The sequence below is a fragment of the Sphaerodactylus townsendi genome, linkage group LG05 (genome assembly GCF_021028975.2).
Source record: "Sphaerodactylus townsendi isolate TG3544 linkage group LG05, MPM_Stown_v2.3, whole genome shotgun sequence".
In the NCBI taxonomy this organism is placed as follows: domain Eukaryota; kingdom Metazoa; phylum Chordata; class Lepidosauria; order Squamata; family Sphaerodactylidae; genus Sphaerodactylus; species Sphaerodactylus townsendi.
Window position 1 is genome coordinate 31,643,618 of NC_059429.1, and position 14,146 is coordinate 31,657,763.

Sequence of the window (14,146 nt, forward strand, 5' to 3'; positions counted from 1 at the left end):
ACCCAATGTTTACTTCCAAACCAGAGCTTTACACCATCTGTTGCAAAGTATTGCTGAAACATTATTATTGTTGTTGCTGTTGTTATTTTGATTTATTCCCCATCCTTAAGGAATGTTACAATAAAAAGCATGATAAAATCCTATTCAGTAACCACTCTAAATCCTAAAACCATAGAACATTCCAAGTTCTGAAATTCCCCCATCCAGGAGAATCCCCAGATCCCACCCCTTCCAGCACCAGGTGTCCCTCGGTTCCCTAGATTCAGGAGCTTGGTGCACAGAGTGCCTCCATCTTATCAGGATTCAATTTCAATGTAGTGACACTCATCCAGTCCATGACAGCCACCAGGCAGGACTCCAGGACTTGGGCTGCCTCACCTGATGCAGATGGAACTGAGAGCAACAGCTGGTTCACATATTGTTTATAAGCTGCGCCGTATCCTGTTACGACTCCCCCAGCAGCTTCATGGAGATATTAAATAACATCTTTCTTGACATGTCCTGATAAAACTTTAAGGCTTTTACCACTTTGTCTTTTCTGACCATGGACAAACCCTTTCTAAATGTTCTAGTTATTCTGATTGTGAACTCCCTTATATGCTGACTGCTGACTTTATTTTTGATATGTTTTTAGTATGAATGCCATTTTTATTCTCAATATTTGCACATTTATATACCACTCAGCACTTCTATACAGATTGAGGCATTTTATAAATAAGTAAGCACCAAAGTATGTTAAGGTACTTTCCAACCAGATCTTTCACTGTAATGTGAATATTTAACATGCCCATTTTAACCAAGGTGCATAAAGAATACGGTACAGCCACTTACCTAAAGAGAGTTTGTACATTTACGATGGTTTTCGCATCTGCCATGTAGTCTTCTTCTGCGCTCATGGTGCTTTCTTTATCCACCACCACCACATTGGCAGCAAAGGTCACACCGCACCTTAGTAAATCATCTAGGCTTTTATCCAAAGAACAAAAAAGTTACATAACGTTTTTTTAAAAGCATCACTCTAAATTAGAACTGTGCTATGGGACCCTTGTGGCTTACAGACAACTACACACAGTACAAGTGGCTGTTTGAAAAAGCATGCAAGTGCTGGTTTCTTATGCTGACTGCATACATCAATGTAAAGTGCAGGATTCTGTGGCAGCTGTATCTTTGTGTGCCAAAAAATTGAGCTCTACCCATGTACAGCCCACTTATGGAATGGGGTAGTTAGAAATCAATGTATGAGTCTCCTTTTTCCATCTGGTTTTTCCAATGGGTACATATGTCCAAAGATCATGTGACCCTCCAAGAGCATTGGAGTACAGCTGCTTATAACAGAGGAAAGAGCTGCCATTAGCTGGGGTGGTAGGGCAACCTGAACCAGTTTTAATATATGAATGGTGCAGTCCTGTCCAGAGTTGCTCTAGTCTAAGCCTGTAGAAATCAGGGGGATCCGTTTCTGCATAGATCACATGTTTTAAACTACTTTCAAATAACCCTTACATGAAACTTCATTCTTCTGATGGACCAGCATGATATTGCCACTCATTATGTTCAATGGCTTCATGGCTTTTGGAAGTTCTCCATGCTTACATTAGGATTGTTTGGGTATGCCTGACAATACATTCTCCCCATCTCATCTACTTTTTAAATTATTTATTCTGTGAAGAAGACTGTTTCAGTTAGAAGGATATTTCACACATTACAGTCTTCATTTTGTGGATGTATTCCTAACAGCATCAAGGATGAATGTAAATACAAGGTTGCAAATGTATCATGCTAGCTCTTTAGGCAGGGAGAGACATGTAGTTTCGACACTGCAAAGCCAGGCTTGCTTCCTCAAAAGCACATGAAACAGCCTTAGAGAAGCAAACAAACAACAATTTTCTAATGACAGCAGCTAATCCCATGCCAGAGAAGCAACAAATCACAGCAACAGCAGGAATTGATCTCTCCAAGGATCATTCCTCAGCCACATTACCAGAACATTAATGGCAACCATTCATTGTCTTGGATCTTAAAGATTTTTGACAATGCAGAGAAGTACCATCACGAAATAGAGAAACGTGCTAACACAAGTAAGTAAAAACAAGCAGAAGAGATTCATATGACTGGAACCCAATCTTAGCACTTTGGGGGGAGGGCAGGGACACAAAACAGGTCTGTCCAAATCTGTACTCATGATGGCATTCAAGCTCATGCACTTATTTCACTTCCTGTGAGGTAAGCCAGTGTGAGAATTTACACAGTCAGTGCAAGGAATTGAACCCAAGCAGCTATTCTGCTAGTGACAAAGGAAGAAAGGATCTGCTAGTGACAAAGGAGGAAAGGGTCTGCTTTGACATGAACCAAAGCCATGTGGAACAGGGAATATAGTAAGAATGAGAACTGGGAGCAGTGTAGTAAAAAAAACCTGTCTGGATCCAACCTAGGATGGAAACATATGGGAAAATCCAAACATGACAGACAAGGGGGGGGGTATCTACTGAAGGGAAGACTGACCTCCATAATGTTAATTTAGGAATGCCCCCATGTCTATGGTATTTATCATAGGCCGTTTCCGCACGGCCCAAAAACGACGGCCTGGGGGCGGTAAAAACGCCGCCCCCAGGCCGCCGTTCGCACAGGAGCAGTTGCAGCAGCGCCGACCTGACTGCGCTCCCCCCCCAGGGCGGTGTCAGGCCGCCCTAAACAACAACTCTTTAAAGGGTTGTTGTTGGGGGGGAAGCGTCTTCCCGGCAGCGGTCGCGAACCAGCGCCGCCGGGAAAACGCTGTCTCCTTCTCCGCCCCTCACGATGTCTCCGTCGTTGCCTGCTGGCCGTGGAAGCCCCGCCCACTGTCCTCCGACCTACAGGGGTCGGAGGGCAGCGATGGCGGGCTCAAGCCAGCAGGCGAAGCATGTGAGAAGCGAAAGAAAGCGACTCCGACGTCGCGAGCAGCCGCCTCTCCTGCGGGGGCCTCTGCTTGGCCTGCTCGCACGCTTGCGTGCGAACGGGCTTGCGCCCCCACGCCGGCAGAACTCTTGGCGGCGTGGGGGCGCATGGTGGCCGTGCGGAAACGGCCATAGAGATTGTTAGGGTTACCACATTCCCATGTGTGGCAGGAGATCTCTCACCCCATCAAGTGCTGCTCACCACTGCTCAGCTAGACAACAGGAGCAAAATGGTGAACAAAATGGTGAATACATTTGAATTCCCTGATGTGGTGATGCAACTTCTGGGATGACCTGGAAGGAATGTCATCATGTTGGGTGATGCTCTAGCATTTACCTATTCACCTAGAACTTGGTGGTTAAACTATTAAATTTTAGGTGAATGCAGGAGTTTCACACTCCCAGTTGAATGAAAGTAGAACATAGTGAAGATGGTTGATTCTCTGCATAGGCTGCTGCCAGTGGAAACTGTGTGGCTAACAGCAGCAATCAATACATTTATTTATTTTATTTTATTTATTTGTTGGATTTATAGACCGCCTCACCCCCGAAGGGCTCGAGGCGGCTCACAATATAGTTGTTCTCTAAGACAGCAAATCAATACAAAAATATAACTTAAACCCAATAAAAACCTAAGCAGCAGTTACTAGAAATAAATACCAATTAAAACAACAGAAGTTGTTAAAAACAGGCGCCCGATCTAAAGGCCAAAAGGGGTAGGGGGTAGGCAGGGCCCAAGATGGGGTTAGGGCCCAACCAAGATGGAAAGCAGGCAGCCTCAGTCTCAATGGGGTAAATATAATGATCTGTCATGTAAATAATTAAGGGGCTGAAATAACTATGCCAACAGATGGATAAATCAATACTAATACTTAAAAAATGTAAAAGTAATAAGACTAGTGGATCGGTCCAAACCCCCGATTTGCCCCTGCATTTAATCAACAAACTGGGATATTTCCAGCCTTGTAGTTTTATACACCAGCAATCAGTGATTCCAGACCACAACAGAAAAAGCTCATCCATCTTGATGCTTAATGGCACATCAGAAGATGGACGATTGTGAACTTAGGGAGCATAGCAAACAGCAGTTCACGTTGCTGTTTTGCAGTTTTGCAGTTTGAATGCCGCCATTACTCCCCTCCCCCCCCCCCCACTTCCCACCACAAAAGACAATCAACATTCGGGCAAAGTGTACAGATGCTGCATTCAAGCCTAATCTTTAATAGTTCGCCTTTTTAATGTTGATATATCGACCTATCAATAGATTGATATATCGCACATGTGTGCTTTAATTTTTAATATAAGCTTTAATTTTTATCTTTAATCTTATCAGTAGATTGATATATCAATCAACTGATAAGATTAAAGATAAAAATTAAATCTTATTTTAAAAAATTAAAGCATACATGTGCAATAGAGAACCCACAAAAACATTGCCACGCTCCCAGACACAAGGAAAAAGCCAGGTGATGGGTGATGCCTGCCTGCTGCAAACAGGGCGGTGGGTAATAATACCGAACATCCCCCGAAACAAAGACACCCTACCAATTTTCTTTAAAGTCACAGGAACCTCACCATGCATAATCAGCCACTGTTTAATTGTTACAGTTGTTCAATGTTCTTTGAATCTCTCCCCCAGCTAAGATCTTTCAGTTAATTTTCACTGCATTTACATCTCCAGCATAAAACTACAGTAAAGTCCAAGACAGATGTCACACTCACAACCAATCCTACTCCCACTCGTGGCCCATTTTCTTTCTTTGTCAAAGTTTGCTAGCACAGTACATCTTCAAAGCATATTACATTATAAATGTGGTATTTATCTACATTGTAATGACTTGATTGGGTTATTATGTTCACTGTTTTATAGTCACAGAACCTAATTACTGAGACAGGGACTACCTCTCCTACACATCCTCCAGCCATTATGATGATCCCACTTTGTACTATATATACTTGGAACTTGGCAGCTATTATGAAAAAAATTGTCTGCTATTTTGATTAAGTGCAACCTCAATGATGTCCTGTAAAAATTTTTTTGTGAAGAACAAATCATAGGAGAACAAAAGGAGGCAAAGAATATCACAATGTTTTTTGTTCCTTCCAGACAGTGTGATCTTAAGCATGTTTACTTAGAAGTATGTTCCATGGAACTCAGTGTAACTGAGCGCCTTTAGTTCCTATTTTATGTATTTAGGATCACTTTCTTGCAATGATGACGAGGTTTAGATCTCTGTACTTTTTTCCATTCCAGCTGCCCACTTCAAACAATTATCTGTTTGAATCATCACAGTTCTAGATATGGGACTTTAGAAGGGGTTGCTATTGAGCAGACCATACAGATGTAGAAGAAGAAGAAGAAGAAGAAGAAGAGTTTGGATTTATATCTCCCCTTTCTCTCCTGCAGGAGACTCAAAGGGGGTTACAATCTCCTTGCCCTTCCCCCCTCACAACAAACACCCTGTGAGGTAGGTGGGGCCAAGAGAGCTCCGAGAAGCTGTGACTAGCCCAAGGTCACGCAGCTGGCATGTGTGGGAGTGCACAGGCTAATCTGAATTCCCCAGATAAGCCTCCACAGCTCAGGTGGCAGAGCTGGGAATCAAACCTGGTTCGTCCAGATTAGATACACGAGCTCTTAACCTCCTACACCACTGCTGCTGTAGTGGCACATTTGAGCACAGACACACAGTTCCAGCATGGAGCTTCCATCTGCTCTGCAGTGAAATCTAGATGATTCTTTTGAAAAATTAAACTATTAGTCTTATGAGAAACTTTCCTTATGGTGCCTGTTCCATTTTTCATGGGAGGCAGGCCAATAAGGAATCAGTCCTTTCTTCCCTTCCTGATGGCCCTTCGTTGGTCATTCCCTTCCTCTTCCCTTAATAAACAAATAACAGAAAGCAGAGAGACTGTTACTAGGCTTGGCATTTATTTATTTATTGGCAGCCATCTAAAAGAATTGATTGTTACATTTTTAAGAATATAGAATTGTTTCAAAATTGTATATACAACATCAAAAGAATAAAAAGAAATTATATATACAACATATACAACATCAGTGTTTTATTTATGATGGTTTTGATGTTGTACTAAATTTTAACCTATACCCATAAGCCGCCTTGAGCAGCTTTGGTAGGGAATTGGGCAGGGTATAAATGTAATAAAATAAAACATTACACACACACACACACACACACAAACACACACACGCAAAGAGAGAGAGAGAGAGAGAGAGAGAGAGAGAGCACTAGTTTCAATGTGATATCTCATTATTAGCTTGAATGTCAAGCACACAAGTTTGGGCTGCAGAGAGATCTAGAAGCCTGGGGCAATGCATACAGGGTACTCTAACCAGGAATGCATATAGCTTATGTGCTAGGAGCCTGGATATTACAGAGTGCACAGGCCTCCCATTCAGAAAAGCTGGGGGCATAGCACTGTGAATGGCACAACATCCAGCTGTGTGGAAAGGTGGCTCAGTGCATAAATCTGCCTGAGTGGAATTTGAAAGAAGTGGTGAATAATCACAGTATGTTGTTCGTTTTTCCCTGTTTTATTACATAGAGGATATCAAATATAATGTTTTGGGGGCGTGATTCTGCAAGACCCTCACATGCAGCAAGGGTATGTAACTTCTACAACTCCTCTAAAAGTAGGGATGCCTGCCTCCAGATGGGACCTAGGGATCCACCAGAATTGCAACTCATCTCCAAACTACAGAGATCACTTCCCCTGGAGAAAATGGATGCTTTGGAGGGGAACTCTATGACACTATACTCCATTGAGCTCAGTCCTTCCCAGGCTCCATCCCTAAATCTCCAGGAGTTTCCCAAACTGGATCTGGTATACCTACCATCACCACCACCCCATCTCCCACTGGTGGCCAAGGAAAATCTGGAAACCCTACCTACAAGTGTTCTCTAGTTCATTCTTGCTGTTGTGCCTGGCTCTATTCTTGCTTTTTCTAAGAGTAAACATGCAAGAACGTGGCTGTTTCTAGAGGAAGCACGAGACTGTCTACCTTGGAAGAAATGGTTTGGCTGAGGGGACATATGCCTGGTAACAGAGTGGAAGAATGGCAGCAGCCAGGCAAGGGAGGAGTTGTCTCTGCTGGGAGTCCTATAGCACACTGAACAGCCTACCTGCAGGCTATACACGACTGCACCTTTAGTAATATAGAATGGAACTGCTTTGCTGATAAATTTCCTTTTAGAACTGGATTTGCTTTTAAGAGCTTCTTTGAGTTAAACCAGATTTTAATAGAGCATATATTATAAACTCATCAAAGTGCCATCTGGAGAAGGCCTGGACAACGCAATCTGCCAAAACAGTTAAGATGACAAACCTGTCATAATGCTATTCACATCGGTGGGTCTTATTCATGAGTGCACATATGTTAGTTAAGAAGCCAGTCAGAAGAGGGGAAGTGCATTGGCAGAATTTTACCCAGGAAAATAGGACAGGGCTAGCATCAATTGACATTTAAATAAAAAGTCTCAGTGCATTTGACAAACTGTAAAGACACAGAGGAACACTGTTTTTTTCCCAGTTTGCTTGGAGGGAAAGAGAAAGCCAAAAGGGATAGAGGGGAAAACTAAAAAAAAAAAACTGTTCATAAATAAAGACCATATTTATATCAACCCGAATTTAACTCACATTAATGTAATATATAGAATTAAAATATCTATCATGATGACAGCACTGTTGCATGTGGAAGGGCAGCACATAATTTGGAAGGGAATGTTAGAGAATATTCTATGTCCTCACTGAACTGCTGATTGGCCTTTAAATCTGGGGATGGTAGGCTTTTTTTTTGCCTTTTCTAAACTTATTCTATGGAACAGCATCTTACTATTTTCCAACAGAGAGAATAATAAAATTTACTTACATAAGAGAAAGTTTTTAAAGTGCACTAGGATGATAGGTAAGGTTATTCCTTGGCTCCTGAGATACCCAGGCAAGCTCCCCAGATTGCTGCCTACTCATTTTGTCCTATAATAAGGGCTGCTTAAAACTGATCCTGATTATATTGCACCTGAATGTGTATGCAAAATTTTAGGTTCTATTTCTTTGACATACTAATCTATAATGTTTCACCGTCAAGATCACAAGCAATGAATCAGTCACAAAAAAGAAATTGCTCAGGTAGAAGAGTTTTAGCCAAGCCAAATTTTTGTGTCTCAAATGTTCAGGATAAAATGAATGTGTTCATTTAGGGGAGTGCTTCATCAAACAGCTAAATACTACAAAAACTAAAAATAATTCCCCCCTCCCCCCCTGCTTTTTGTTCAGCTACAGGAAGCTAGTAGGAACTATGCAAAAGCTAATTTTAAAGGCTCTAGGGCAGTGGTTCTCAACATGGGGTGTATGACCCCTTTGGGGGTTGAACAACCCTTTCACAGGGGTCACCTAAGACTCTCTGCATCAGTGTTCTCCATCTGTAAAATGGATAAATGTTAGGGTTGGGGGTCACTACAACCTGAGGAATTGTATTAAAGGGTCGTGGCATTAGGAAGGTTGAGAACCACTGCTCTAGGGAATTCTGCAATCCCTGCATTATGCTTTCAGGGCACTGGTCAGGGAAGCTACAGACTTCAGAAGCAGAGAAGTGGTATAACATTTGAGTTTATTTAAGGAAGTTCAGGGATGTTCCTGAAACACAGTGACCAAAAAGTTTAGGAAAAGTTCTGTTTTGTGAGCTCTTTCCTCCAGCCCATGGGACTAAAAACTTTGGTTTAGCAAGCATGATCTCCAGCTCTTCCTACTGTTACTTGGTCAAGGGGAAAGGCTCACAGAGAACATGGAAGACTGTTCTGCCTATGATTCAGCCTAGTCTAGTTGGAGAGCTTCCTTAAACTTGACTAAGAGCCCAATCCAGTTGGGAGGCCTGTGGGAACAGCACCGCTTTTGGTTGCCCCGTCAGCATTAAGGGTGATACTGGGACCATATCTTCCTGTTCTAGTTCAGGCTTTTGTCCAAAATCTGAAGAACCACCATGCATGCAGAGATACTGCTTAAATATTAACATCACATAAATGCATGCAATTACACAGCACCACACATCACAAAATGCTACAATATTTAGTGTTCCAAGGATTATTTTACCTACTTGTCAATAGAGCCCACCATGTAGTAAACCATTGGAAACCAACAGATTGCATCCAAAAAATGCATATCTGGCCTGGGCAGCATGTGGGTTGCAAAGTGAAAGACAACATCACAACTATTACACTTCTATTACACAGAAGCCATGGTTATCCAGGTTAATTAATTCAAACTGATTTAGCATTGATTCTCATGCCAATAGGAGGAACCACTTATTAAGTTATAATCATTGAAAGTTCTAGGTTTACTCAAGCCAAAAAGCATTAGATATGTGTAAAACAAAAAAAAAATCAGTTCTGTCATAAACAAAACAGCTCCTTGGTGTCAGTTTAGTGATAGAACAGGTCACCTTGTAAAACCTTTTTTCCTTGATGGGTTGATTTCAAATTTGGCATCCCACCAAAAATGCGCTGATATGGTGCACATTATGACTATACCTTCACATCATATCTCCAGATATGTGGGATGGTATTGTGGACAAACCACCCCCCACACAGGTGTAGCTGCTTACATGAAGGATACCACAAACAATTGCAAGGAAGAGGATTACAAGGTCATCATATCAAAATAATTAATAGTATAAAGAGTACTTAATATTTTAAATACCATTTTAAACCAACTTAGAAACAGAATTAACTAATCACATCCACAGGTCCTGTAAGACTGAAATTGAGGCAGCAAGGGTTCCCTTTCTAACTTGCTAGCCTCCCGATTTGTCCCCCCTTCTCCCCACCAACTGTTATAAATTATATTAAATGAGGTGGGGACTGCAATAATTTTTAATCTGTATTAGGGCCCTTCATGGGTACCTTAGCAATGATTTAAATTTCAGTCACCATCATTGATATAAATTGATGTTTAGTCTTTTAATGTGTGTTATTGCTAAATTTAAATTTAATCATAATTGTTTGTTTAATTATGTGAATTAGCCCTGGGAAAGGGCGGGATAGTAAGTTTAATAAAATTAAATAATACAACTTTAAGATAACATAAGGAATCATTTATCGAGCAATAATTGCTGAGAATTCTGTTTTTGTTTGTGTTTCATTGTTAAGTAACTTAGAGTGAGCCACACATTGTGTTTGTTACTTCAGTTCCACTTTTAGTGATAATTTGCACATAGCCTTCACAGACCACCACAGCCAGAATTTATTGCACTCAAACCTGGTAGAAATTAAAGAGGCATAAGCATAGTTATATCAGTGTTGGTCAGTGGTCTGTACATTTCAGAGCAGGTAGTGGAAACCCTCAGCACCAAGGTATTCAAACAGTAAAAATAATATGAAAATTCTACATTGCCATGGGCCCCAATCATGACAGGCAGCATTTTAAGGACCCTTTGGTATGGTGTCAAAATGGCAGAGAAATAATCAATATGATGTAATTTACTTCAGAGAATATTGGGAAAGTGATACTTCACAAACTTTATGATACAGAAAACATGAGCCTCAATAAAAAATGCAGTACATGCACTAGAGGGCACTATTGTTCCAAATTCCAGTGCAATCTGGAATTTGCAAGGATGAAGCGCAAAGGGTATTTTAGAGACAGTTTACACAACATGTTTTTTATTCAGCAAGACTATGAAAGGGGTTTTTTTTACCCAAAAATTCCCCATAGGTATAAAATCTGTTGCTAGTGAAGGCTGGCAGTCCCAGGTTATGGCTCATAAAGGTAGGAACCTTATTAACACTAAGGCTGCTGTCCTGTAGTGGATAACTTCAGTGCTGAAAGCCAAACTTTTAAAATACTGTTTAAGGGACTTTTATCTGCCAGAAGAAAGTGTTGTCTATCACAGGAATAAAAACTACTTTTTTCACAGGAAGGACATTTCCATCTCCTAACTAATCACGTTTTCTCCTCTTTTTAAAACCTGCATTTGTTCACCTAAATCAGAGGTCCATAACCTTTTCAAACCTGTGGGCACTTGTAAATTTTGACACAGGTGGGCACAGCCACAAAATGGCTGCTGCAGGAAGCAGAGCCAATCACAAAACATGAGGAAGTGAGGTTATACATAATTCCAGTAGTAACTCTTCAACATTTCAGACAGAATATTTGTTCAGTAAGATGCCTTCTAACATGAGCACACACAGTAATGCAATAAAGAGCCTTGTGCTGTGATGGTAACTGTTGCTGAAGGTATTTCTTAAAATCTCCACAGCCAATAAGAATCCTTGCTGGGCAAAAAGCCATACCTGGCCCTGCCTGCTTTCTAAAAACAATTGACGGACACCAGGAAAGGTGTTGACAGAAGTGATGTAGGTATAGATTTTTTATGGGCTGGATTAGGGGGGTGGGGCCACACACCCCCACCCCTGGGGGCATGGCCATGCCTCCCAAGCCCCGCCCCAGTCTCAGTGCTTATAAAAGCAGCAGACTCCCCTGCCCCACCCACCCTGGGCTGGGCTTCCAGCCGGCAGCCGGCAGTCCCTTCTGCCCTCCCTCCAGGGAAAGCGTAGCTAGGGAAAATGGAGTCTGGTGCAAAATCTGAGTTTTGGGGGGGGGGATGGGCAGCCGCTATGATGCTGGAATCCACTCCCAAACAGCATCACTTTCAATAGTGTTTAACCTAGAGAGCCCAGATTCTCCTGTTTTGGGGTGGATTATTCCACACCCTGAAAGAGCATCACTTTCAATGTTTAAGCTGGGGATCTCAGATTCTCCCTTTAAAGCCATGCCGAAGGGGGTGGATTTAAAAGGACAATCTGGGGAAATTTGGGGGGTGCAATTGTTAAGCTAGCAGGGGTGCAATTGTTGAGCTAGCAGGACCAAAATTTCAGGGTATCTTTAGGTGACCCTTCTGATGATACCACCCAGGTTTGGTGAAGTTTGGTTCAGAGGGTCCAAAGTTATGGACCCTCAAAAGTGTAGCCCCATCTCCTATTAGCTCCCATTGGAAACAATGGGGGATGGGGTCACCCCTTTTGGGAGTCCATAACTTTGGACCCCCTGAACCAAACTTCACTAAACATGGGTGGTATCAGAAGGAGACTATTCTGATGATACCATCTTGGCTTAGTGAAGATTGGTTCAGGTGGTCCAATGTTATGGACCCTCAGAGGTGTAGCCCCCATCTCCTATTAGCTCCCATTGGAAACAATGGAGAATGGGGCACCCCCTTTGGGAGTCCATAACTTTAGACCCCCTGAACTAAACCTCACCAAACCTGGCTGTATCAGAAGGAGACTCTCCCAACAAATCCCTGAAAGTTTGGTGCTACTAGCCTAAAAACTGTGCCCCTGCAGGCCAAAAACTGAAAAAACACTAAAAAGTTTTTAAAAAACACAAATGGGGCGGAGCTTCAGACATGTAATGGGTGTTGAACCCGGGAACCCCCCCTTACCTATGTCCTTGGTTGGCAGGCATTATGGCACAGATGGACACCAAGTTTGGAACCCTAACTTAAACTATTTAAATTGTTCATTTATTTTTGGGTCCCCCTTCAGGAGAACAGCTGGATATTAAATGTTTGGAACAAAGTATGAAGCAACTCCACCCAAATTCAAGTGCATACTGTTTAGATTATCAGTTTAATTATGTTTGTTGTTTTAATTTTATTTGAGAAAAGGAAAAAAGTTGAAACACTAGGCTGCCTAGGCATATATAACGTATGGGGAAGAACAGTTTAAGATGAAATGTAATGTCTTATAATACCCAGCAGTAACATATGCTTTATGGAGCTCGCCAAAAATGTGTCATGCTAGCAGTTAGGTTTTTAAGGCTGCTGAATTGTATTTTAAAATAAATGTTGTGAGTCCCCTTCTTTGGAGGCTTGACGTCAAAATGTTTTCAATTTAGTCATTTGGTAAAATTCAATCCTAAGCAATTCACTCAGAGCTACGTCCCATTTTATTCAAAGGGGCTGATTCCCAGAAAAAGCATCCATAGAATTTCATATCATAATATGTCCTTTTGTGTCATAAAATATCATAATATGTCCTTTTGTGTCATAAAATAACCAGGTTTTTTTTTTAAAAAAAAAATCTGCTTACGGATTATCCAGTAATAAGACTATTGGATTGAGCTCTTTTTTTGGTCTGTAATAAGCCCTGAGAGGAACTATAAAATTGTAGAGGCCGTTCCCAGCAGTCTCTGCAGCCACAATAATAATTTTGTTTTTGAATCCATAGGCTTTGGCATCTTCATAAGAATTATGCTGGCACCCCTAAAAACAGAAAATGAAGACAGAAACAATGCGTTTTATTCCCAGTCTTTCAAATTAAGGTTTATGTGCTCTGCAAAATGTTGCTTTATAAATGAAAATGCACAAACATTGAAATTCTTTCCCATGTCAGATGTTATCAAATTGTGTGTATGTGTGTGTCTTGGAAGACTCCTTAATTTTTTATTGTTCCATTCTAGAGTATGTGTGCATGTACATATGCATGATAAATTAATTGATATAATAAATCTTCTTTAAATTTGTGATTGTAAAGCATTATATATTTTGTGACCTTAATAATATGACTTGAGCTTTTTACTGTTTTGTAAGCGGTAATACCATGGAAACCAAGATGGACGGAATGGCAGAATAAAGTATGATAAATAATAATGTATTTAATCAGGACAGAACTTTCATTTCATGTGAATGAGATTCTTCAAGATGCATAAAAACCCTGAGATCCAACAGAATCCATTAATCAAAGTGGAGTACTGTAGTTTCAAAGTCTTGTCTTGATTTGGAGGAAAATTCCATAGTAGTGGTTGAATTTGCTGCCACAAATATATAATTAAACCATCTCCCTACTTGATATAGAGCCAAAGCCACAAACACTCCTATGTACATAACCATGATTAAGCATTGTGAATGTACAATAAATAAATAAATATCTGTATCACACAAGTTTTGCATTCATCTGTATGGAATAAAACTGAGTTTACCTTATCTAACCTTAGGCAGCAAAACTGCACTTTTTCATGAAGCAAATGGCAAAAAGTGGGAGAGCTTCCTATATACGGGGAGTAAGGGGGATAGCCTTTCAGGTATCTAAAAACAGAGAAGAATCCATTCTTATTAACATTGTCAGCCACAACCACAAATGTATTTTCATACCCTGTGGACCCCTTTTACCTGTAGATATATTTCATGGTTTTACAATCCACTTCAC

The 14,146-nt window shown here is 41.0% G+C and overlaps 1 protein-coding gene across 1 annotated transcript in view; it reads right to left on the minus strand.

Moving 5' to 3' along the window:
- The window catches only part of KCNT2 (potassium sodium-activated channel subfamily T member 2), a 252,026-nt gene that overhangs the window by 40,181 nt on the left and 197,699 nt on the right, over positions 1-14,146 (minus strand). The window contains exons 19-22 of the mRNA XM_048498157.1: positions 13,920-14,025; positions 13,031-13,203; positions 9,040-9,111; positions 832-966 (exon numbers count right to left, since the gene is read on the minus strand). Of these exons, the coding sequence (XP_048354114.1) occupies positions 832-966; positions 9,040-9,111; positions 13,031-13,203; positions 13,920-14,025 (486 nt within the window). The remainder of the gene's footprint in view (positions 1-831; positions 967-9,039; positions 9,112-13,030; positions 13,204-13,919; positions 14,026-14,146) is intronic.